The sequence below is a fragment of the Hydra viridissima genome, unplaced genomic scaffold (assembly GCF_058129835.1).
Source record: "Hydra viridissima isolate aposymbiotic clone 2 unplaced genomic scaffold, HvirCarnegie_v1 scaffold_15, whole genome shotgun sequence".
Lineage (NCBI taxonomy): Eukaryota > Metazoa > Cnidaria > Hydrozoa > Anthoathecata > Hydridae > Hydra > Hydra viridissima.
The window spans coordinates 8032759-8060145 of record NW_028324314.1 but is presented as its reverse complement, the minus strand read 5'-3'; the positions used below and the strand labels follow the sequence as shown (position 1 = coordinate 8060145).

The window sequence follows — 27387 nt, the reverse complement described above, 5'->3', positions numbered from 1 at the left end:
TTTCAGCTTTGAGTGAACATTTTTTTAGAAGATAAATCGTGAAAGAGGATGACATTTTTCAAGTATAATTCGCTTCAAAGATTTTTTGTTAATTTGCTTTTTTTTTTTAATTTATAAACTTTTTGTTTGAGATTGTTCCAGGCTATCAGATTTTATTAGTCTGGTTGTATTAATAAATGTTTATTTAGTAGATATTTTTATAAAGAAGTTGCAATTATAGTTATTTAATCCATAGTTTTTTATATTAGATTCTGGAAAAGAAATTCAAAATATCAGAAGTAAAAATAGGAGGAATTATAAAATATTTGTCTTGTTCTAATCGTGATTTTAATTTTTTTTTTTTAAATGAAAAAGACTATGACGACAAAAATAAATGAAAAATTTGATCAAACCGTTGACGTGCCAACATCTGATCCTGACTTAGCAAGCGCTATTATAGCAGCTGGGAATAAAGTTTTAGACGACAGAAAAAGAACGAAGCCACCGAAAAAGAAAAACCTTGTCAAAAGATTTTTTGCAAAAAAATTTAATAAAAATGGAACGTTACATCAGACTTCAACAGAGCTGCAACCAGAATTAATCGAGACAAACGAGCTGGAGCTAATTAAAAACTGTCCTTTAATAAAAAACCAACATTGCGGTGGACAAAGACGAATCGCAATTGCCGAGAGAGGCGAAATAGATCGTTTACTTGTGTATGAAACATGCAAAAACTATTCTCAAATGCAATTTTTAAATCAAATATAGTCGAACCACGCGCCGTTTGTCGTAAAAACAAGGTATTTATTTTTTAACATTCATAAGGTGCATTTTGTTATTGTTTAAAGTTAATGAAACAAAAGTTTATTGACGATTTAGCTTCAATGTTTAGCTGGGATCTAACTTTAGTAAATTTTTAATGAAAGTAAATATAAAAATGAGAAATAAATTTTTATCAATAAATTTTCTCTTAATGTGGATTGCCTCTCAAAGAAAGGCACCTTTAAGGTCGTCTTATATAATACAGTAAACATACTTTAAAAAAGCAAGAAACTTACACATGTACATATTTTACATTACTGAAGATTATTCAACATTTTTTAGAGTTATAAAAATGTTGCTCTTTGCAAACGTCTGACAAAAATCTTTGCGTAGAACACGCAGCAAGAACCAAATTAGTTACTCACGTCCACTTACCAATAAAAATATCTGATTGGAGTTGTTTGAATAAGTTGCTTAATTTTTGTTTGAAAACGCAGCTGTTAAAAATTACAATTTTAAAGGTAATAAAAAAAAAATGAAAAAGTTAGATTTCTTCATCTATCTGTTTTTTTTTTGTTTTTTTTTCGAAAAGTATTTTCTTTTTAGATTTGAGAAAACGAATGCGCCAATAAATACCGTTAAATTGGCACATACTAATACTGCCTGTTTGAGGTATATTACACTGGTACTCATCCGACAGTTCGCGTTTGTTAGAATGTTTAATTGAAAGACTACATTTGAATTGACACGTAAAATCCGACTAAAAAAGCTCTATTTAACTGATTCACGCGTATTATTTTTCAAAACATTGAGAACTGATTAACAATCAGTTCTCCACATTTTGGATCATCCCTACGACTACAGATTTGTTTTCAACTTGTTTTTTGGTTTTCTATCTAAAAATTTGATTTTTCAAGAAATATTCAAATGATAAACGTCAAACTGATGATTTGAATAAATTATGTATATATATATATATATATATATATATATATATATATATATATATATATATATATATATATATATATATATATATATATATATATATATATATATATATCTTTGTATGTATGTATGTATGTATGTATGTATGTATGTATGTATGTATGTATGTATGTATGTATGTATGTATGTATGTATGTATGTATGTATGTATGTATGTATGTATGTATGTATGTATGTATGTATGTATGTATGTATGTATGTATGTATGTATGTATGTATGTATGTATGTATGTATGTATGTATGTATGTATGTATGTATGTATGTATGTATGTATGTATGTATGTATGTATGTATGTATGTATGTATGTATGTATGTATGTATGTATGTATGTATGTATGTATGTATGTATGTAATAATTCTTCTATGATATAGAAAGAGCTATTAAATAGTCGTTCGTAATAGTTCTGATTTAAATCAAGTTTATAACTTTTTAGTTTAGAACTTTAGTATAAGTAAAGGAATTACTATAAATTGGTTTAACACATTTACTTAAAACGTTTATTCTGTTTAATCTACTTTTTTTTTAATTTAAAGCATTGCATAAGAATAATTTAATCTATAATTACTTTTATAATTATAACCACTATACGTTCGAATCAAAAATTCTTTTTCTGATTTTTAATATCAGCATCAATTATTGATGCATTTGACGTTTTAGGCATTCCTTAGCATAATTTTTAGTGTTTTTTTCACAGAAGGTTTTATTGCATTAATTGCTTGCATTCGTTTTTTTTTATTTAAAGGCGGTTTTTCACTAAACGAATAATTAGGGAAGATAAAAATTTGATTGGTGTGCGGAAAATACTAACAAAAGAAAAATGAGATCAAAATACACATCAATAAGAACCCTGATTTAAACTGTTAGTGATTCTTAAAACAAAACACCATAAGACTAGGGTGTACATTCTTGTCTAGTAGCCCTATTAGTAGTAGATTTAAACTGTTTATTCTTGGTCACTAAATAAAAGGTCATACAAAAAAAATAACCATATTAAAGACATTTGAGTCTATTTTTTGTGAATTTTCATTTTAAAAATAAAGACTCTGTTAAAATAATTTTATACGAAAAAAAGGTTATAAAAAATGTAACAAAACTATTAACTATTTGGTTAATGATCAATTTTTTTTTAATTATAAATTTTATTCAATTCTAATTATTCAATCATTTACTTATTATCATTATTATTATTATTATTACTATTACTATTATTATTATTATTATTATTATTATTATTATTATTATTATTATTATTATTATTATTATTATTATTATTATTATTATTATTATTGTTATTATTATTATTATTATTGTTATTATTATTATTATTATTATTATTATTATTATTATTATTATTATCATTATTATTATTATTATTATTATTATTATTATTATTATTATTATTATTATTATTATTATTATTATTATTATTATTATTATTATTATTATTATTATTATTATTATTATTATTATTATTATTATTGTTATTATTATTATTATTATTGTTATTATTATTATTATTATTATTATTATTATTATTATTATTATTATCATTATTATTATTATTATTATTATTATTATTATTATTATTATTATTATTATTATTATTATTATTATTATTATTATTATTATTATTATTATTATTATTATTATTATTATTATTATTATTATTATTATTATTATTATTATTATTATTATTATTATTATTATTATTATTATTATTAATCAAGATACTAAAAATGAAATATTTAGAAAGGTCATTTAATAAAAAAACGGCGAATGTTAAAGTTAAAAATTAAATAATACTTTTTACCAAAATAATTAGTAGTTACTTAACAAATTTTTTTTACCAAAATATAAATTAGTCTAGATTAAAATCTAAAATACTTTTTGATGCGTTTTGTAATTCCGCAATCATTCTTTTACATACAAATATTTTAAAATCCGTTTATACATAGACCTCTAACTCTGCTATTTGAAGATATTGATCAGAAGTAGGTACTTTTGTAATTAGAACAAATCGCACCACCTCAGAACAATTAAAAACTTGTTGCCAACTACTTGTTAAATTTGCTAACTGTTTGTAATCTGCATCTTTATCGCTAGCACTTATCATTAACTTATAACCAATCAATCTCTGTGACATTGTTAATCTGTTTGTCACCTTGATGCTGTTGATTTTATATAGATATAGTAAATCAACTTTCAGCCAGTTGACTGTATCTATGTCAGTTTGAGAATAAGTCATGATGTCGTTGTCGATTGCCATTTTAGCGATGGTGGTGTAGCTAAAAGTTGATGATTGGGAAACTGAGCCAAAGCGAGCCACATTTTTGGAACCTAAATAAACAATGGCATCGTAGTAGTCATTTCATTTTACTTGTTTATTTTGAAAAAGATTCAATAAAAAATCCAGTCGTGAATGAGTTTAGCTGAGAATGAGATCAGCTGAGTGAATTTTGTCTGCTCGTTTGATATACTTTAAAGATTTAAAAAAAAAAAAAAAAAAAAAAAAAATTGATTTACGCAAAAGTAGGAGGACAAATTTCCGGATAAAATTGCTTTCAAATTTTTATTTTGGAATTTCAAATTATTCCCTCATTATTTTTGGGATTTCAAATTATTCCTTCATTATTTTTGGGATTTCAAATTATTCCTTCATTATTTTTGGGATTTCAAATTATTCCTTCATTATTTTTGGGATTTCAAATTATTCCTTCATTATTTTTGGGATTTCAAATTATTGAAAACCCAAAAATAGAGAGGGAATAATATTAGATATATACTCGCTAAAAATGAATCCCCTTCAAGCACAAGGGCTTACTTAAGCACACATAGGTATGTGCGTTGTTGTCTTTACAGACATCTCTACACCATTCTGTACTTAAGCATGGATAACTCTGCTCACAATATGGTCCAACCTTAAAAGGATAAGAAATTAAGAATTAAATGAGAAATTTAATAAACGCAGCATCTATTTAAAAAGAGCTATAAATGCGACTAACGTTTTTATCATTCGTTGAATTGGTCACCAGTACATCCCAATCTATATTTGTTGTCTCTGTTCCTATAGAAGAGATTAACTCGCATAGACTTTCATCTTTTTTGTGGTTAGCGAGCAAACATGCAGAATTTGTGATACACGATAAACCACAATCTACTCTTGTGATGGAATGCAAAACTTTATCAACTTCTCCTTTTATGTATCGGTAAGGAGAAATGTTAAAGCTTGCGTAATAAACACACGGTAGCCGAGTAACAAAGCACATAACAACTGTTTCATACATAACGATAAATAACAACCTAGTTAACAAAAAAAAAAAGACCGTTACTCAAAACTTAAATCGTTAGAACAATGAGAGATGTCGTGAGAACACTGTGCTAAAAAATTTCAAAAAATTTTATTCGAATTTTTTAACTTTTGAAATCTTTTGAAAGCGAAATTAACAAATTCGGTATTTTAAAAAATATTTAACACTTCATAGTCTGATTAAATAATATCTTTCAAAAAAACCTTTAAATGTGAAATAGCAACATAAATGTTGAGTAACTTACCATTTCGTTAAATCGGAAATCATTTTTTCATGATAAAAACGAACGACTTTTTCCATCGATTTTTGAGACGTGCAATGTCTTAAATGTATAAGAAGTGCTTTTGGTTTATTTTTGTAAACTTGTTCAAATATGTATGTGCAAGTCATTTTTTTATTTTCGACTGCTTAGTTACAATTCATGATTATTTTTAACGCTTAATTTACTTTTAAAACCGTAATACGTTGTATAACATTTTGCATATTGCATTATGTTTTAATTGCAACATATTGTATGAAACAGTGTACGTGCCAATCTGTTACCTTACCACTTTAAATTAAATGGAGATTTTATAGAATCATTGGTATCATAAAACAAATGTGAGCTACAGGAAACTTGCAAATCGCTTATTACGCGCTAAAAAATGCTTTCGGAATGTCTTTAATTTCGCTATTTTCTTTTCAAAAGAGTGAAACAAATCGAAGAACGCAAAGAAAGGTCTTTTTTTTGTGGGTGATGAATATTTACTTGTTAAGTAATTACATTATATATAATTTAAAGTGCGTATTGAAAAATAAAAAATTCATTGTTTTCCTTTAAGTTTCAACGTTTAGTTATTCGATGAGGTTAAAATGGTTTGTTATTTTTCTTATTTTTTTCTTATTTCTTTTTCTTAACTGTCGCTTTCCTTGTTGAGATGCATGGTCCCTAAGAAATTTTTTTTGTAGTTAAACCAGTTTAAATCAAAATAAATGCAAATTGGTTTTGGTTCAAATTTGTGCAGAAGTAGAGTAAAAGCGGGTCAAACCGATCACCGAACAATAAAAATCAAGTAACTAACTTTTTTTAAAATTTTTAAACTATTTTTTTTAAATAAGATAAAAAATACCAACCAGCACATTATTTATTAACTTTTTTTTTTTTTAAATTGTATTTGAAAATATGAAAACTAGAAGAAAAAAAAAAGATCGCTTTTAGCAGAAAGTCTGTTAAAACCGATCAATATAAAATACATTTCATAAATTTAATATTTTATATATGTAAATGTATATATTTTTATATTTTTTTTATATAGCATACAGAAATAATAAAAGATTTAAGGTTTACATTTTTTACAACAAAAAAAACCTGAACCCATTACAAAATTTTTGGCAAACATGTTTTGTTGCAGAACCAAGTAATGCAATTTGGATTCTCGCATGACATCATGTCTGAATGTAATTCTTTTTTACACTTTCTGCATTTAATAACTTTTCTTCTTTTGGATAAAGGTGTTGTAATCGGTTCTATATTTTGAGTTACTTCTTTTTCTGAAGGGTTTGCCAATTGCATTATGAGTTTGCAGATGGTTTTACGCTTTTTAGCTTGTTTTTCAGCTAATTTGAGTTGCTTAACTTCTGCTCTTTTTTGAGATGTTCTGCAACACCGTGTTCTGTAATATATTGGCCAGCAATTTTTGGAATATTAGGTTGCCTCGATTTTTTTACATGAGACTGATTTATATCTTGAAAAAAACTCTTTAGCTCATTTTCCATTTCGATTTTCATTCTCTCATGTAGTGCTCTGTACTTGTCGAACCTGGAAGCTGCTGTTGCTGGTTTAGAAGATAATGCTAAAGACTTTATTGTTTGCAACGGCGTTGAAGACGTCGATTGACCAAACGTTTCGGAGATAGCTAATGCATGTTGATTGATTTTGCTTTTGTTAAGTGGAAATAACCCAGTATATTCAAAACCAGCAATAGCGTGCAAACGTGTAAAACACTTACCCCTCTCATACACCTGTTTGAGCAACGTAGGAAAATATTCTTTATCTAAGTTTTTGCATTTTGTGTCTTTGTAATATTTGGTAAGAACTGCCTTCCACACTTGCTTAACATGGCAATAGACACCTCTGTCCAGTGGCTGAAGAATGTGAGATGAGTGGGATGGTAGACAAATCAAATTTATTTTGTTTTTCCGACATAGCAATACAACTGCTAAACTGACGTGAGACGACATGTCCATCAAGATGTAAAATATGAGTACCACTAATAGCTTGACATTCTAGTATATACACTTCCTTCAACCATTCAATAAATGTGTCATGCTCCATCCAACCAGATTTAGAAATTGAATATTTGGTGCCAGTCGGACCACTTAAAGCCCACTCAGCTCTAAAGCTTCGTTTTGCTTTGTATACCACGAATGGTGGTGTAAAGTATCCATCAGCATTACAGCAATTGTTCACTGTATAATGGATTTTTTGATTGTTACCAGTGAGTTTCAAAACACGCTTTGCACCTTTTCGACATACTACAGTTGCTTTGCCTTGATCACCACAGAAACCCGTTTCATCGCAATTCCAAATGTGACAACCAGAGGTTATCCCAGACATTTGATATTGTTTAATGACAACTTCAAAATAATTATCAATTATTTCTTGTATTCAAGAAGCGGATCTGACAGATGCTAAAGTGTGAGTTTTTCTTGTGGAAATTTCATTAGACCATCGGTTTATAAATGCATAAAACCAGTCTTTGCCAGGCCTGCCGTTTTTAAATAGGCCTAATTGATTTGTACGAAGAAGGTAACCGCATACGAAGTCCATGACATCATTTCGTGTTAAACCATAACCCCAATCACATAGGAACGCATGCACCATAATTGACTCTTTTTGCTGTGAGAGTACTGTTGTTGATCCTGACCCCTTGAAGCTAGCATTGTTGTTGTTCTTGCGACCTATTAGAGTTGAGAATGGAATGCCATATTTGAATGCAGCTTTTCTAATTGAAGTATTTTTTTCTTTTATATCGTTTAACGCAGCTTCTATATCTTCTTCATTGCATGACTTTTTACTTGTTGTCATCTTGAAAGTGAATAATTAATAAATATCATTGAGTCATTTTTGTAAAATAACTTTATATAGGAAGAACCCGGAACTAACACATGAGAAAATCCAATAATTTAATTCACCTATGTGCCTAATTTAAAAATTCACATACCAATTAATAAAGGAATTTAAAGTAAAAATGTGAATGATCGGTTTTGCCAGAAAAAATTTAATATTAATTTTTCTTACTTTTTTGTCTAATTTTTAATTATAAAACGAAAAAAAAAATTATGTAATCGGTATTAAAATTAAATTTTCTACAAGATAGAGGTAAAATTATTTTTAAACGAATTATGGTTCCAGAATTATTACGATAGCAAGTAAAAGAAAAAAGCAAATTTTTACAACTCTCTTTTAAACTTTTTTAAAAATAAAATGACTGAAAAATGACTTGGATTTTATTTTGACACATTTGAATAGAGGAGATGGTTCTCTTTCTTCTGGTGTTTTTATTTTTTAAATATTCCTATCAGTTCCGGTTTTATTTAAATTTTTCGATCAGTGATTGAAAAAATAGTATGATCGGTTTGACCCGCTTTGACTCTAATGAGTTGGATAGTCTTTTGTATAAGTAGTATCCGGACAATATCTTGGTGTGGAGTTCAAAAGCTCAACGCGTCGAAAATTTGTTTGATTCAACAGTTTTTGTTTAAGTTGTTAACCTAAATAGTCCCAAACATATTCAATCAGATAAAGATTTGGACGTTGTGATGGCTCCAAGATATGGACACTTTTTGATTGTAACAGTCTTGAGGCTGATTCTGCTGTGTATTTTGTATTATATTTTGCTGATAAATACATTCAAATGACAAGAAGAATTTCCGAAGAAACAATCACTAGAAATGTTACAGTCCAAAAAAAAAGGTTTAAGATTACTTAAGTTAAAAAATATTTTGTCAAATTCACCCTAATTACGGATTAAGTTTTGCATAACAAAATCATATGCAGGTTAAGTTTCGACATGCTCGTCATGTCGAAACTTTTATATTTTGAACTGTAACATTTTTAGTGATTGTTTCTTTGGAAATTCTTCTTATTAGAGAAAAATCTTACGAGCCAGAAGCTTTGTGCTTGGGGTTTTTTTTAACCGCTAAATGAAGTCTTTTGAAGTGACAGCTGACCAATTCTCATTGGATAAGTCTTCATTCCCAGGTTTTCTGTGACTGTTTTGGATATGGTTTTATGATATACGTTAATTTTTTTTGGCCATGGAGCGCGTGAACTTGCTTTGATTTTAGTCAATCTGTATAACGACTTCGGTGACAAGTGCCTCATTTCTTTTTATGTCGTAGCGACGGGCGTGTTTTTCCAGAATCTCCGCAGCATCAAAATCGATTTTTTACTCAGTAAACAGCTCCTATGTAGCTTTAAGAAGAACAACAATAATCGCAGCTCGTTTGTAATATTTAATGGACATTGTATTTTTACTTCTTTTACTATTGCAGATTTTAAAAGATGATAGTAAAATATTAAATTACTATCATATATAGATCTATATAATTAAATTTAATCAATTAGACATTAATATTTGTCCCTATTTACCGACGCCATCCGGGGTATATACATGTTAAATTGTAAAATCATTTTGTTGGAGAGACTTCTTCAACTCTTTAAACACCCACCTGATGCATTGTTTAGATCAGGGCAACACACTGATTAACTGATCAATGTGACATGTCGTCAATCGGTTTTACAATATTTTATAATTTTACATGTGCAAAAGAAATTAAGGAGACCGTGCTTCAAAGGTTCAGGTCACTAACAGCTAATCGATTTGAAATGGAACTAAAATGTTTGTATGTCTATGGTAAAGATGTCACAAGGTGTGATGGAGAGACATGGAAATATTTTCTTAGGTAATTGTTATGCGATAAAATTATAAAGTTGTTTCACATTTTTTTTCTTACGACTTTTTTAGCATGCCAAATATAAATATTTGAATTTTTATATATATATATATATATATATATATATATATATATATATATATATATATATATATATATATATATATATATACATATATATATATATATATATATATTTAAAATACAGATACTTTAAAAGTATATATGTTAAAAAAATTGATAACACTTAACTAGACAGCCAATTTATATTTTTAGAATACGTAGCATACATATACAAGAGAATATATATAAATACAAGATATTAATAATATAAATATAAAGCAAACAACTTTTCGTAAAAAGCAAGAACTTTTGCTAATTTTTAAATGCGAAGCCATAATTACATTTTATCTTCGCTTAACCCATAACTTTACCGAACGAACTTTACACATCGTAATATAAAAAACAAACATTCAGCATTTATCGCTGAACTTATTTCTAAGTTATACATTTATTTTATGGGCTTCTTTTATAAGAGAAACTATACGGTATATAATGTAATAAATCATCAGGTTTATTTTTCCTTTTAGTGTTAAAACTATATAGATTGAGAATCTTTTAAAATGAAAAACAAATTTAAGACTTCTCTCTGGCCTTGAAGGCAATTTCCACTTAAAAAATGATTATAGTGTAATTACTAAGCATTCATATCATTCAATCTTTCTCGAAAACTTTTTAACTGAACCCATAGTTCTTGAGGAAGGTCATTACCATATTGATCGCTATAATATTTTTCCAGGTCATCAAGTTGTTCACTCCAATAGGGCGTAGGTACTGACATCAATTCTTTGAAGTCAATCTTTTCATTTAGTCCATTCAAATAAAGCCCTCCAACATCTGGTAGCAAACCAACCGGCGAGACAACAGCATTCACTTTGCCGCAAACCCGTTCCATTATCCATTTTAGTACTCGGCAATTTTCACCAAACCCTAAAGAAACAGCCACAAAGCTTTATTTACACTAGAAAGTGGAAGTTTCTAAACCATATCGTTTCTAACTGACCACAAAGCATGTTTTTTTTTTCTCTTAACTTTGCTTGACCATATTGTACCTACCTGGCCATAAGAACTTTCCATTTGAATCTTTTCTAAACCAGTTTACATGAAATATTTTTGGAAGTTTATATCCTTGACCTTCCATGTTCAACCAGTGCTGAAAATAGTTACCGGCATTATATCCAAAAAACGGTCTCATAGCAAAAGGGTCACGCATTATTTTTTTGCCAGTATATTCTGCAGCCGCTGTAGTCTCAGAACATAGAGAACTTGCAATGAATACCCCGTGTTTCCAATCAAACGCCTCATAAACTAATGGGACACCTTCCGGTCGTCGTCCTCCGAACAAAATAGCTGATATTGGAACTCCTTCCGGATCTTCCCATTTGGGATCCATAATTTTACAGTTTTTTGCAGGACAACAAAACCGGGAGTTAGGATGAGCAGCTTTACTATTACTCTGTGCATTCCATGTTTTACCAAGCCAGTCTGTTATTTCTACGTTGCTGAAATCTCTTTCCTTTTCAAGACCTTAAAAAGAAAAGATTTGTGCAACTTCGTTTAGGCATTTTTTTTTCCCAAAATTTTACTTTATCATTAAAATCTAAAATCTCACCTTCCCAAAAGAATGTGCCGTCACTAGTAGATGCAACATTTGTAAAAATCGTATCTTTTTTACAGCAATACATGGCTTCAGGGTTATTTTCAGTTGATGTACCAGGAGCAACACCAAAAAATCCATTTTCAGGGTTGATTGCTCTTAACTGACCGTTTTTGTCAAATTTCATCCACGCAATATCGTCCCCGACACATTCAGCTTTCCATCCTGGAATGGTTGGAGTTATCATAGCAAGGTTGGTTTTACCACAAGCGCTAGGAAATGCTGCCGCTATGTAGATTTTTTCACCAGCTGGGTTTGTAAGACCAAGTATCTAATTAAATAATAAAAATGAACAAGTAAAAACACACACTAAAAACTAATATATGACATAGTAGACTGCAATATCAACACAGCAGGGTTTTTCAAAAAAAACTTAACTAGTAACCAATAAAAAAAAAAAAAAAAAGTGAATTACTGCTATAATGTGTAATAAATTTGAATAAGTGTTTACTGTTAGCAGTACCATTAACGTAGTTTGAAATGCTTTTGCTAAATATGTTAAGTAAAAAATCTTCTTACCAACATGTGTTCTGCAAGCCAACCTTCATCTTTACCAATATAAGAAGCAATACGTAATGCAAGACATTTTTTTCCGAGCAAAGAGTTCCCACCGTACCCTGATCCAAAAGATATGATTTCACGTCGAGCAGGAAAATGTGCAATGATTGTATTTTCTGGATTGCACGGCCAATTATAAGGATCCGGAGCTGCAGGAAGTGGTCTACCAATTGAATGCGAGCACCTTATAAAATCGCTATCTTTAAGTACTCTTAACACATCTTCTCCCATTCGAGTCATTATACGCATGGAAAGCGCCACGTAAGTAGAATCTGTAAGTTGTATCCCAATCTTTGAAAGCGGTGACCCAACGGGACCCATACTGAACGGGATAACATACATTGTTCGACCTGTTATTGATTCAAAAAATGTTTTTCAAATCTTAACCTTTCATTTTTTAACTTATATATTTTCTAAGTGCACAAAATATACCTTTCATACACCCGTTGAATAAGTTGTTCAGCTTGGCATCGGTCTCGTCTATGTCTGCCCAAAAACCAACTTGACCCAGGACTCCATCTTTGGTTATTGGAATAGCTTCATTTTTATTTTGCGTGCAAATGACAGTTTTAGATTCTACGCGAGCCACGTCAAGTGGGTTTGTTCTGACGGCGTAGCTAATGGTTGAATGTAAAACTTGTCAATGACATTAAAAATGTTCTGCATTCAGCGAGATTTCCGTAAAAAAAATTTTGCAATTTGTACGTGCAATGTGCAAACAAAACTGATCATAAAAATTTTTTTTTTACTAAAATTTGAGTCAAGTTTGATTTATTTGTTCTATTTGGAAGTTTTGTGTATCTCTAACAAATATTTGTTATTTTTTTGATTATTAAAAAGCCGCGCGGAAGGGAGTAAAAAGAGGAAGAAAAGGAAAAATTGGTTGGTTTCAAAGATGTGGGTTTGTCAAATAGACAAATTATAAAGAAAATCAAAATGTGTTATCATGTAGAGAATAAATTTGTAGATTTATGTGAAAATTGCGACAAAAATCACCGTAAGGCTGGAAATTTTAAAAAATCACTAGAAAGTAATATAGATTTTTTTGCGCCTGGCATCGTCTTGAGTACCAAAAGCAAGAAAAATACGGACTGAATTGGAATTACCTGTGACCACAAGACGAGTCTAATAATCTTTGTCAACAATTCCAGTGAAAAAATCACTGGAATAAAAAAATGTTTACAAAACCGCCATTGACAAAAAGCGTAAAGATGCAAGGTTCTAGTTTGCCTAAGACCGTATGACATGGATGCAGAATGATAAAATGTTTTATTTTCCGACAAAATAAAGTTTAACTTTGATAAACCTGATGGTTTTAAGTATAACATGGTATAATTTGATAAAAAAAAGTACCATTTCTATGAACTGCTGCTTTGGAGGACGGACAGTAATGACATGACCTCATTTAGTTTCCATGGAGACACTCCAACGTGTTTTAATACAATAAAAATGAATGCAAGGAACTAAGAAGATCTGTTAGATGAGATTTAAATCGAATTTAGTGAAGGTTTTCATGCAGTGGATTTTCCAAGAAAATAACACGATTCACACGGTACGAAGTGTAAAAAAAATAGTTCTGAGTAAAAAATATAAGTGTTTTTGATTGGCCATCACGTTCACCCAAGTTGAACCCTATTGAAAAATTATGAAAAATATTGGCACAAACTGTATAAGGAAGTTTTAGACAATGTAATACAATCTAAGAACTTAAAACTTCTATCCACCAAAAAAGGATGACGTGACATTTCGAATGTTCATTTGGAAAATCTGATAAAAAGTATGAAAAGCCGAATTTGGAAATAATTATTTTAATTTGATTAAAAAATTTGTGTTAAAACAAAAAATACTGCACTTTAAGATTTATTACAAAAATTTTAAAGTTATACTTTTAATGGAATTATAGAAATTTCGTGTGTTTTTTTTGAAATATTTTGCGTGTTTTTTGAAACTTTTCGCGTGATAGTTGAAATTTTTGTGTTATACAAAGTAGATTAATCATTTTTTTCATTAAAAGTGTTGCGTGTTTACTTTTTCATTCCAAATGTTAAAATTGATTCCTGATTCTAAAATAAAAAAAAAAAAATAAAAAAAAAAGTGCAGATTACATGCATTCATTTTTATGTACAAAAATATGGAAATGTTGTTGACTGTATTTTCCTTGAGTTTAAAACTTGATAAGTTTTGAATTGTAGAAAAAAGCTAATTACGGATCAATTATATTGTGTTATTATTATCATTACAAAGATAATGTGGGGTCTGCATATCGTTTGATTTCCGTATTGTTATTATATTCCGATACGATAGCCGAAAAAAAAAGTGTTATCTGAATAATTACGAAGAAAATCGGTAAAAAAATTTTATTCGGTATTGTAGTTAGTTTAAATCTCGGTATATACCGGAACTCTCGTCAATCCGATAACACTTTTTTTCCGCTATCATATCGAATCGAAAACGATACGGAAATGAAATGATACGCAGACCCTTAGTGGGTATAGCGATGGCAAAAGTCCGAAAAGAGACTTAATATTAACATTTAACTTCCTTGATAGATTTCTTAGTATACTGGCACGATTCTGTGTCACGTAACATACAAAATAAAAAGAAGCGCAGCGGCTTAAATACAATCTTAGCTATTAGCTAGCACACAACAAATTACGGACCAGATACGGACCAATTAAAAAAAACAATTACGAACTCATAAAAAATTAATTACAAACTAGTAACAAACCAGTTAACGTGTTTATGCAACTCCACTGCTGTTCCATTCTTAACTAAAAGTTCTGCAAAGCTTTTTCCTTCGCTTTCGGAACCATCGCAAATATAGAGGCTATCGGGTCGAAAAAGTTGAACTTTTGAAACAACGAAAGATTGGACCGCAAATGGCAAAGATTGGAATGTTCCGTTTATAACTTGTACTGGGCAAAGTATGAAATTCCCCTTCTCTGCATCCCTTTCTTTTACTTTCCGATTTAAAACCTAAAATGCATTACCATATATATTACAGATTACGCGTGGTAACAATATGATATATACCATTTCCACGCATAATGATATATATTAAAAGTAATACACCAAATAGCCCAGAATGTGTGCTGATACAGCTTTATCAAAACATCGAATATTATTTTGAAATTTAAATAAAAACTTGCAGTTTGTTAGACTTCATTTGAACATGCGCCTAATAATGAGCAACCCTGCCCCCAACCCACCCCATCCCATAAGTACACAATACCTTACAACTTTTCTTTTTACTTTTCTAATTTTGTACGTTATCCTTTGGTCTATTAGTTTTGGTTTTATTTTAGCTTTTGCCCAAAATGTTTTTGAAGTTTCTGGAAAATCCATAATTTTTAGCACAAAAGAAGCACGACTCAAAAAAAATTGGAAAAGAAAAGATTCAATGCGTATGAGATGACTAATGTCTACTTTTAGTTTATACGAAATAGATAAATAGATGATAGCCATATATAAAAATGAAATTTAAATCGCTAAAAAACTCTTCATGAAAAGGAAGTAAAAATACCTGAGTTCAGTATTAAACATATATAACATAAAAAAGAATGTATAGAAAAACGTTTAAAAATAAGAAGAATATAGTGGGTTCAACAAGCGCCTGCTCTGTTTGAACATGATAGTTCAACAAACGCTTTCTCTGTTTGAACGTGAGAACACAATTGTCAAGACATCATAAAATTCCTTTTCATATGTTAATTTAAAATGTTTTAGTTGAAAAAAGATAAAAAATAAATCTTACCATAGTTTTTCGGCAAATTAATAAACTTAAAGATAACGATGGTTAGAATAGGCTGTTTACAGGTGAGTTCGGTCGAAAACTGGCTGGTGTGTGAAATTTAATGAGTGATGATCTTCGAGAATCTTTCAGTCGATAAAATTTCTCTAAATGTAATTATCACGTAAAAACCGAAGGTGTGTTAGTATGTGTGTCAAAGAACAATATTTTTCTTTCAAATTTTTAGCGTCATAAGCAACTACTAATGACGTATAATTTTCAAATATTTGTGACGTATTGTGCGGCATGAATAAAGAGAACAATGGAATATAAAAAGCCGTTTGATTTTCAAGTTTAGTGAAAATTTTGCGATGCGATCAGTGAATATTAATTTCAATCTATATTCATCAATGCAAATATACATGTACTCTCTCTATGGCAAGCTAAAATGATTTCATTGCTTTTGTTGATTTCAAACTTTAAAACCCCTGGTAAAATTGGTCAATCTATATTATGACGAAGAAAAAATGATTCTTTTTCCTAATACGCGGGATGGTTAGTTCCTCGATATCTTCCATTAAAGCTTCCACTAAAGCTTAGCATAAGTTCAATACCATTATTTTTCTGCAACATTCTAACACGCTGCCATAAGCTGTACGTTGAAAATAAAAATCATATAGAACAATATAAACCACGTTGGTCATGTTTATGTAAAAAGCCTAATCAAAGTATTTTTAAAGATAAAAGAAAAAAATAACGCTAAAGAAACAGTTGAAAAAATTTTAAATAAAGGTGAGGATTGAATAAGGCTGAAATGAAATACGAGAGGGAAGAATAAAAAAATGGGTATAACCAGTTAAAGAAGAAAATGTCATTCAGAAATAATGTAGTATTGTCGTTTACAACGGAAAATAAAAACGCATTAGTATATTAGTAAGGATTTAAGGGATTTTTTGTGCAACAAAGAAAAGCCAATACCCATTTTTTACTGTACGTGACAAACTTTTCTGGAAGACTGGAAATAAAAATTTCATAGGTTGTGTAGGCCGGCTTAGACCGATAAAACTTTTCATTGATGTTTTAGGAATGGTTTGAAAACATCTTTCCAGCCTTTACATTTTTTAAATGTTAAGACAAACTTAAGAGGTCAAGGTACAAAAATAAATTTATATTTAATACTATTGGAAATTGCAAAAGTTGGAAATAAAAATAAAACATTAGACATTAAAAAAAAAACGTTAGATATTTCATGTAATTTTGATCGAATGATGATTACAATCAAAAGAAATAAAACAGAAGAAAAGCAACTCAAAAATACTTCAATCATCGAAACATGGGGGTTACGTATTGAAAATTTTGTTTAGTTCTTCGCTGAAAATCTGTTCTAATTGTTTTAGCTTAAAATTTTAATGTGAAAGAAATCCTTCAATTCATTATAATAGACAAGGCTTAAGAAGAGGCGAGTTCTAAGTAAAACATTGTAAACTCTAGATTAACCTGCTGTTATCTTTTGTCTAGATCACCCAACTTGACAAAAAACCTCTAATCAATTATTACCTGCTGCTGTTTCATCAATCATGCAAACCAAGTCGAAATGCAGCTGATTAAGAAAAGAGAATCTAAAAAAATATGTTTTTATAAGCTGCTATTTTATTTGTATTAAATTTGCTCCTTAAAACTTTGTCAGCCAACAATACTTCGATTATTCTTGCAGGAAGAGAAATAATTTGTTTAACTTAATTATTTTTAATATAATTCACGTGTAGTTTTCAAACTTTTTAACGCTGTACAGTAAAAGGAATATTGAAAAACCTGGCCAAAAGTTGAAAAGTCAGCTGATTTACATAAAAATTTGCGTATAGAATATTTTTGAATTACTGAATTCGAATTTGACATTAAAGTTGCAATATTCTATATAGCCAAGGCGATCTATACTGAAGGCCTATTCATCGCGCAACCGTAAGCCGTGACTGGGGGCCTATTATTTTTACGGATTATCAGCAACTCTGCTCTAAAATTATATTTTGGAGTCAAAATATGACTGTTAATGAGCTTAGTTTATTTAGAAATATTTACATTAAAATGTAAAAAAAAAAAATTAAAATTTTGAATTAAAAAAAACAAAAAAACAAAGAAAATATTTGTAAAAATATTTTAACAACAACAGATACAAATCATTCTTTTCTTAACAAATTTATAACTTTAAAACTTTTAATGCAGGTTTATTAGATCTTGGTGTAATTTGTGCACAAAAATTGTTTAAAAATATATTAGCAAGTGTGTTAAAAGGTTTTTGATTAATCTCAAAATAGTAAAATTCAGGAACCAGCAAAAAGATGTCACTTAAGGACTTACGACAAACTTAATCTTTTATCGAATGGAATAAGACGAAGCAAAAAAAGATTGTCTGGTGGAATTTTAAGACCACCACGATCTATAGACTTGAGGTACTCACCAAACTTTGTGATATTTGATTGAACAAATTGTTTTCATTATATTCATTTCTACATACATAACCAGCAATATAAATCAAAGACATTTTGGTAGTATCAGAAATTGATAACTCTAGTTTTTCTAAATTGTCAAACATTTCACTACCTGCTTCACATAAAAAAATATGTTCAAGAAGCTCAGTGTGATTTATATGCAATTTTTTTATAATTTGTTGAACATTTATAAAGTAGCCACCCCTAGAATCTTGTCTCAATTTCCGAAATTCTTTTTCTAAGTGGTAACTTATAAACATACCAAGAAGAACATAATCATGAGCTGTTGCTAATAAATATTTACATAGCTCAACAATACCATAGCAAGTATGGTGAATCGGTTTTGCAGTACCATTAGATAACTGCTTCACTCTTTTGCCATTTTTACAACACATTTCTAGAGCCATATCACCAAACTGAAGTAGAGTATTAAGACGGCAATCATAAGGATTACAAATAGGGGCTTCTAGTGGATCATTGCGTCTTACATCAGTTCCACAACCTTTCACATTCAAAATTTTCTACCAGGTTATTACTTTATTTACAAATATTGCAGTATCCTTAGAATTTGAATTCTAAGGATACTGCAATATTTTGAGGATACTGCAATATTTTGAGGATACTGCAATATTTTGAGGATACTGCAATATTTTGAGAATTGAGAATAGGTCAGCAAGGTATGATATGTCTTATCTAAAAAAAATTTAAGGCAAGTAGATACATTTTGCCTTTCAATGGGCTTGGGAGCTATTGCAATTTCATTCAAGCCTGAAAATTTGAATAACTTTTCTGATTCTAATTGATATAAGCATTTAAGGTTTTCTCATTTAGCTGTTCTTTGAATACCATTATCACTGTACACTAGTTTCCCGGTTTTTTCTGTAAGCCATAGATTCCTAATGTTTTTCAAAAGTTAAACAGTAAATACATCCCATCTTCTGTTTTCCAAGGTTTTTCTGGAATAGTATGATAACATTTTTAAAATGCTTGGTTTACACAATTATTATCAGATAAAAACTTTTACATCGCCAGATGATGATTTTGTAAGTTTTATATTGGAGTTTATTTGTTCAAACAGAAAATTTAAACTTAATTTTGAAATTGGAATCATCTTATACAGAAATTTAGGACCACCTTTGAGACATACTATCATAATTCCCTACACAGTTTTAGACAATAATGATGGACCATCTAAAGATTTTCCAAACAATTTTCCACCATGCTAAAGCATCATTTTTTTGACATATACTTCATCATGAATAATTATACAAATTTTTTGTTTTTCTTCAACGTTTTTGAAAACTGAGTCTAAGAAGCTAACACCATCATTTTTGCAAACTTTTGATGTTATGCATGTCAAAGTACTAACTGATGGCAATTGAAAATCGTTTCTTAGTTTATTGTATAAAGCACGAGATGTTTAAAAATATTCAAAACTACGTATAATTATATTTGATTCATTTTTTTTTCCAATAAGCTTTGCAGACATAACTGATATTTGTTGCTGAATAATGTTTTTCTTATGATCTATTTCCATGACATTTAAAAAATGTAGTATTTCCTCAAACTTTGACCAAGAATCATCAATATTTATACAACCTTTACACAAACTTTTTATGAAATATTTAATTCCACAATGAAATGTTTCAAACTTAAATTCTCAAAAATTTTAACAAGAATTAAAGAAAGGAATGCCATCATAAAAGGTAATAGATTGAACATTGTTTTTTTAATCATATATGTTATTACTGGAACAGAATAAACCCTGATATTATTTAAAACATTTTATAAATCAATATATGTTGCTGTATCAGCCAATAAAAAAGTGCGAAATTCATTAGTTCAAACATTTCTAACAATGCTTAAAGATTTCTGTGTTGTGCGATGATGTGGTAATGGAGTAGGTACTTGACTTGAAGGGATTCCTGGCCACACAGATGGTGGCATTTTTGGTCTTTGTTTTCCTTGAACAGTAACTTTTTCAAAAACTGCTGGCCAATGTAATTGGCAAATAATAGTTTCATCTGAAACTAAAAGATTGGAGTTTGGAATACTTTTTATCCAAAAATTTCTTTGTTCCTTATCTTTAGGAAAGCGATAACAGGTATTTTTTTAAAGCTATTATTGTTTTTGGTACTTTGATAATTAGTTTTGCAGCCATATACACAACACTCTTTTGGCCTCTATAAAGTATAATTATTTAAAAGAATATAAAAGTATGTAAACCATAACATAAGATTTTCAAACACTTTTTTGTCAAATATAATAGATTACTACCCATATCAGTCATAATGAATGTATATATATGTATGTATGTATGTATGTATGTATGTATGTATGTATGTATGTATGTATGTATGTATGTATGTATGTATGTATGTATGTATGTATGTATGTATGTATGTATGTATGTATGTATGTATGTATGTATGTATGTATGTATGTATGTATGTATGTATGTATGTATGTATGTATGTATGTATGTATGTATGTATGTATGTATGTATGTATGTATGTATGTATGTATGTATGTATGTATGTATGTATGTATGTATGTATGTATGTATGTATGTATGTATGTATGTATGTATGTATGTATGTATGTATGTATGTATGTATGTATGTATGTATGTATGTATGTATGTATGTATGTATGTATGTATGTATGTATGTATGTATGTATGTATGTATGTATGTACACTGTTCTCCAAAACATTAGCAACCAAATAAAATTTAAAAAAATTTCTTGTTTGATTACTTATAACAGCAATTTTCTTTTTTTAACCACGCTTTAAATGAAAAAAATGGTTAATGTTACATATGAGAAAAAAGATTTTAACATAATAAGACTACTTGAAAAAAAATAAACGTGAACTTTTGTTTGAATTGGTATTTTAACGCAAAAACGTGGTCCTCCAAAACATTAGCAACTTTTTTAAAACTACCCTAAAAAATGTTAATATCAATAGTTAATGGCATATCCTTTACTTTTTAGGATCAAGGAACATCTTCTCGGCATAGACTTTACGAGTTTATTAACTTTTTCTTGTATAATCTCATTCCATGCGGTTTCAATAGCTTTACATAGCTCATCGACGTTTTTGAAGGGTCCTTTGTGTTTTAGGGAGAGTTCAACTTGGTACCATAAATTTTCAATTGGATTGAGATCAGGTGATTGAGCTAGCCATTTGATTACTTTAATTTGATTTGTTTCAAACCATTCTTTAACAAGTTTAGAGGTGTGTTTGGGGTCGATGTCTTGTTGAAATGTCCATAAAAGAGGCATGCTATTATCAGTATGAGGAACCACTTTTTCCTTGAGAATATCACGATAAACATACTGATCCATAATGCCATTTATTCGGTAAATAGTTCCAACTCCACTAAAACCAGAAAAACAACCCCAAATCATTGCACTTTTTCCATCACCATGCTTGATTGTTCCTCTTGTGTATTTAGGATCTAAGCGTTTACCTTTAGGTCTACGTACCTTTAAATTTCCATCAGGACCTTTCAAATTGTACTTTGATTCATCGCTCCAGAGTACTCTATTCCAATCATTTATAGTCCAGTCTCTATGAGAATTTGCAAACTCAATTCTAGCTTTTCTATTCTTCTGAAAAATGAAAGGTTTTTTTTCTGTTCTAAAGCTCAAAAGTCCTGAAAGTTCTAACCGTCTACAAACTGTATTTTGAGACACGGAAAGCTTCAGTTCTTTAATAGCATCATTAGCGCTGTCAAAATGATTTTTTTTAACATGACGAATAATTTTTCGATCGGTGAAACGACATGTTTTGAGTGGTCTTCCGCCCTTATGTTCTGTTTCTAAAGGACTACCTTTATTAAATCGTTTGATTATTCGACATACAATTGACTTGTTAATCGAGTATTTCGTTGCGATTTCCTTATGTTTGTCTTCTTTCGTGTAATCTTTTACAATACGTTCTCGAAAAGCTAAATTACTTGTTTCCTGCCATTATAATCCAATGCAGCATATATTTGCGATCTTAAATTTATATTGTAATAATTACAACACTCCATATTCATCTCTGGACAAAAATTAACAATTAGCTAATTCTCATTGGTTAAGTACTAATAATTACAACTCTAGAATTCCCTTGGGCATTATTTCCACACTTGTCCTGCTGATTTTCCGTGAGTTTTTGAGAGTAATTATAAAAAGTTGCTAGTGTTTTGGAGGACCACGTTTTTGCGTTAAAATACCAATAAAAACAAAAAAACAAGCTTAATCATTTTCAAGTAGTCTTATTATGTACAAATCTTTTTTCTTACATGTAATATTAAGCATTTTTTGTATTTAAAGCGTAATTAAAAAAATAAAATTGCTGTAATTAGTATTCAAAGTAGAAAAAATGCATTTTTTTATTTAGTTGCTAATGTTTTGGAGGACAGTGTATGTATGTATGTATGTATGTATGTATGTATGTATGTATGTATGTATGTATGTATGTATGTATGTATGTATGTATGTATGTATGTATGTATGTATGTATGTATGTATGTATGTATGTATGTATGTATGTATGTATGTATGTATGTATGTATGTATGTATGTATGTATGTATGTATGTATGTATGTATGTATGTATGTATGTATGTATGTATGTATGTATGTATGTATGTATGTATGTATGTATGTATGTATGTATGTATGTATGTATGTATGTATGTATGTATGTATGTATGTATGTATGTATGTATGTATGTATGTATGTATGTATGTATGTATGTATGTATGTATGTATGTATGTATGTATGTATGTATGTATGTATGTATGTATGTATGTATGTATGTATGTATGTATGTATGTATGTATGTATGTATGTATGTATGTATGTATGTATGTATGTATGTATGTATGTATGTATGTATGTATGTATGTATGTATGTATGTATGTATATATATATATATATATATATATATATATATATATATATATATATATATATATATATATATATATATATATATATATATATATATATATATATATATATATATATTAGACATGTCCAAAAAACAACTTTTTTTAAAAATGTCTGAGCACAGCCGCTAAATGTGTTCTTTGTAATAAATTAATACTAAATTTAAAAAATTTTTGAATAAAAAAAATTTTTAGGGGTTGCTCAAGACCCTTAAACATCAGACAAGTCCCTAATATTTTGAAAAAAAAAGTTTTTTAAAACCATATCATGTTGGGTCTCAAAAGAAGTGAAATTTTATAAAAATTTCAAAAATATTAACTATTTTATATAAAAATTACCAGTTCAAATTTTATGAATTAAAAACTATCGTTTTTTAACGAAAAATAAAAAAGTGAATATTTTTAAAGTTTTTTTTAATAAACTTTTTAATTTGTGTTTTTTATAAACTTTTTTTATTTATTTTTGAAATTTTTATAAAATTTCACTTCTTTTGAGACCCAACATGATATGGTTTTAAAAAACTTTTTTTTTCAAAATATTAGGGACTCGTCTGATGTTTAAGGGTCTTGAGCGACCCCTAAAAATTTTTTTTATTCAAAAATTTTTTAAATTTAGTATTAATTTATTACATAGAACACATTTAGCAGCTGTGCTCAGACATTTTTAAAAAAAGTTGTTTTTTAGACATGTCTAATATATATATATATATATATATATATATATATATATATATATATATATATATATATATATATATATATATATATATATATATATATATATATATATATATGAAGACCACACTGGAAAAACGATCAAGCTTCATTTTTGCTTTTTTGGGGGTTTTTCCTCCTGTTATATTCGGCTGCAGTTTAACGATATAATAATTGACTATATCACTAGAAAACCGATCAAATTACACAGATATTTAGCTTAACAAATAAGTAAGCTATGGTGTGAGCTAAAGTGTTTTGAAGTTTAAAATCTAATTTACTCAAAACAATAAAAATGTAGCTGGATCGTTTTTCCAGTGTGGTCTTCATATATATATATGTTAACACCTAACACACAAAGGAGTTAACAAGTCAGTAAAAATACAGTGTTTTAAAATTTTTTACAAAAATTTATAATTTAAAAAACATTGATAATGCAAAGTTATTGGAAATATAAAAGAATAAACAAGATCAATTTGAAAAAGTTAAAAATTTTCTGCCAAGTTTTTTAATGAGAGCTTTTCATCTTCGCAATTTTTAGAATGTTAAAATAGGCCCCCAGTCACGGCTTACGGTTGCGCGATGAATAGGCCTTCACTATAGAGCGCCATGTATATACCAGATTCAAAACGCAGGTACTTGTTAAAAAATATATTTATATCAGTGAAATTACATTTGAATAAATTTTTTGAGATATTTAAATTAGATAAGTTTATATGGCGAACCCCACTGGGAGTATAGGAGCATAACAAACATATGACCTTGAATTTATAAACAGGGACGCTCTTGAGAAGTGCAAATTAAATCTTTAACTGCATTTGTAGCACACAAATGTTATTAAAAATTTAAGGTGGCTACCCACTATTAAAATCTGAAAAAATAAAAAAAAGTGAAATTTTTTTTATTCTTATTTGTGGAAGGTTTAACCTTTATAAGCAATAAATGACGTACAACAATAGTATAAAAGTTTTATAACTTACCCTAATTTTGTTTTTTAAAAAGGGGCAAACTTATAAAGTTTTGAAAAATTCCATAGCAACGGCCTTAGCGACAGTTGAAAATTTTCTATCTTCTAACAAAGATATCTTTAGTTTGGTTTAATATTTTTCTTTGAAATTTTTTACAGAGATAAAATGTAGTTAGGTGAATGTGCTGAGCTAAAAATATTTACACTATGGCGTCCTATTCAAATAAAAATTTGGGTAACTTGGGCTATTCTGGTATTTAATTTAAGCATTACACTAAATTGCAAATTCCAGAGCATTAAAAAAAATACATAATTTTTTTTTGACTCAGCACATAGTTCATACAATAAACAATGTTTTTGAAAAGTTTGACTTAATTTGAAAAATTTGGCAGTTAGTTATCCTTGTTGAAAAATATGCTGTTTTTAAGTTGCTGTTGTTAATTATGCACATAATTAATGACGTAATGTTGAAAATATGAAAAATTTGTATTTTTTTTTATCTGTTTTGATTCCAATGCTACTAAAATGTTTAAGTGTGAGGTAAAAAAGCGATTCTATCAATATTTTTTTTAAATAGTGGGTCACCTTAACTTGCACTGAGTTGCAAATGCTAATTCGGACGAACTGAATATGGTACGCATTTCCTCCGTTTTTCAGCGTTTCGTTCGCTCATTTCGTTCGCTTGGACAAAATTTAAAAGCGATCGACGCACTTGAGTTTTTTTTTTCTCTTCTTTTTTTGAACAATATGAAAAACTTTGTTTCTTTTAAACGATTTGAAAACTTCAATAGGGAGAAACTTAAAATATCTTACAAAAATCTGGAATATATATTGAAGCTTTCAACCACCAGTCATGTGTTTTCAAATCTTTCATATTTGTGGAATTATAAACTTTCCATTTTAATTTTAATTTTATTAAGACTTTTTATACCTAACAAATTTAAAACTAAAATGAAATTATTTATAAAAACTAAGGATTTTTCGGTTTTTCCTAACAACTGTTGGAACCTGGAAACAAGTTTGCCTTCTTATACACAACTGTGGTTACAAAACCTGGAAACAAACTTCCCTTTTTATACACAACTGTGATTGCAGAACCTGGAAACAAATTTCCCTTTTTATGCACAACTGTGATTGTAGAACCTGGAAACAAATTTCCCTTTTTATACACAACTGTGATTACAGAACCTGGAAACAAATTTGCCTTCTTATACGCAACTGTGTATGACTGAAAAAACTTAAGTTTTTTTTTTTATCTAAACCTGAAAGTAATTGTTTTTTCAAACATTTGAAAATTTTAACAAACAATTTGTGAAGAATCTCTTTGTGAACCTTTGAATGTAAAAGTATTGAACTAAAAAAGTCATATACACATTATAATTTTATAAAACTGAAGTTTAAAATTAGACAAATAATGCAAAGGAGAAATATAAAAATACGTACAATTAATCTGTAAATATAAAAATATATATCTTTAAAAAAAGTGAATTCCATCATTTTTTATGTTGTTCGATTGATTCTTTTGAAAAAAGTCTGCAATTTTATGTGTGTTATTAAATATTTTGTTACTTTATTGAATTGTACTAAATCAATTTTCTACAAAGCCTTACACCTAAGTCTATATGCAATTTTACTAATTATTTGAAAAAAAGTCCCCAATTTCGATCCTTAAAGTTATAAAGTAAAAAAAGGTGCTTTCTTTCATGAATCAATAGAACAGATTTTTATGAACAATATCCAAAATTAATTAAGTAGGATCTCGGGGGTTCATAAATTCAACGTTGTTTGAAATTAAAGTTCAAGGAAAAAAATAATCCTATTATGTACATTTTTGACATCTACTTTTACAAAAAATTTGCAAAATTTAAAAAGCTTTACTTAAAAATTATCTAAATAACTTATTAATGATAATTAACATTTTTTTAAGTACAATTTCGTTGTTTTACAAAATCAGAAAAAGCACGTTTTCATTGTTTTAAGTTGCAATATCGACGCGTTTAAAAAGATTTTTTTAAAAAAGTTTGGCTGCGTGGATTTAGCTACTAAAAAAATTTATGAACTTTCCTCTTAAGAAATAAAATGCTCTAGCTATTTGTTTACATTGTTACAAAATAATAAGTTTAAAATAACTTTAATTTTTTTTTATTTTTGACGAAGTTTTTTGAGAATTCACCCACTGTTCGCTCATTGTACCTTGATAGACTGCATAAATTCTTCTTGTATAGTTTCTTTTAGTCCGCTATGATTATTTCACATTTTTAATGATTATT

At 28.5% G+C, this 27387-nt stretch overlaps 2 protein-coding genes across 3 annotated transcripts; both read right to left on the bottom strand.

The window, feature by feature from the left end:
• Nucleotides 1-3532: 3532 nt before the first annotated feature.
• LOC149878479 (uncharacterized) lies at nucleotides 3533-5413 on the bottom strand. The gene is made up of 4 exons (XM_090073177.1): nucleotides 5305-5413; nucleotides 4755-5052; nucleotides 4574-4670; nucleotides 3533-4089 (listed from the first exon to the last, which is right to left on the bottom strand). Exons 1-4 carry the CDS (start codon nucleotides 5358-5360, stop codon nucleotides 3698-3700), a joined length of 843 nt encoding a protein of 280 aa, XP_089929303.1. The 5' UTR covers nucleotides 5361-5413; the 3' UTR covers nucleotides 3533-3697.
• Nucleotides 5414-10633: 5220 nt separating this feature from the next.
• Nucleotides 10634-17842, bottom strand: LOC149878478 (phosphoenolpyruvate carboxykinase, cytosolic [GTP]-like). 2 transcript variants are annotated; one of them, XM_090073028.1, is made up of 8 exons: nucleotides 17561-17842; nucleotides 16028-16170; nucleotides 15002-15249; nucleotides 12706-12890; nucleotides 12235-12623; nucleotides 11671-11986; nucleotides 11115-11585; nucleotides 10634-10988 (listed from the first exon to the last, which is right to left on the bottom strand). In XM_090073028.1, the coding sequence occupies exons 2-8, from the start codon at nucleotides 16028-16030 to the stop codon at nucleotides 10696-10698; spliced, it is 1905 nt and encodes a 634-aa protein (XP_089929154.1). In that variant the 5' UTR covers nucleotides 16031-16170; nucleotides 17561-17842; the 3' UTR covers nucleotides 10634-10695. The 2 variants fall into 2 exon arrangements, with proteins under 2 accessions (XP_089929154.1, XP_089929153.1); XM_090073027.1 differs by lacking the exon at nucleotides 16028-16170.
• Nucleotides 17843-27387: the final 9545 nt, after the last annotated feature.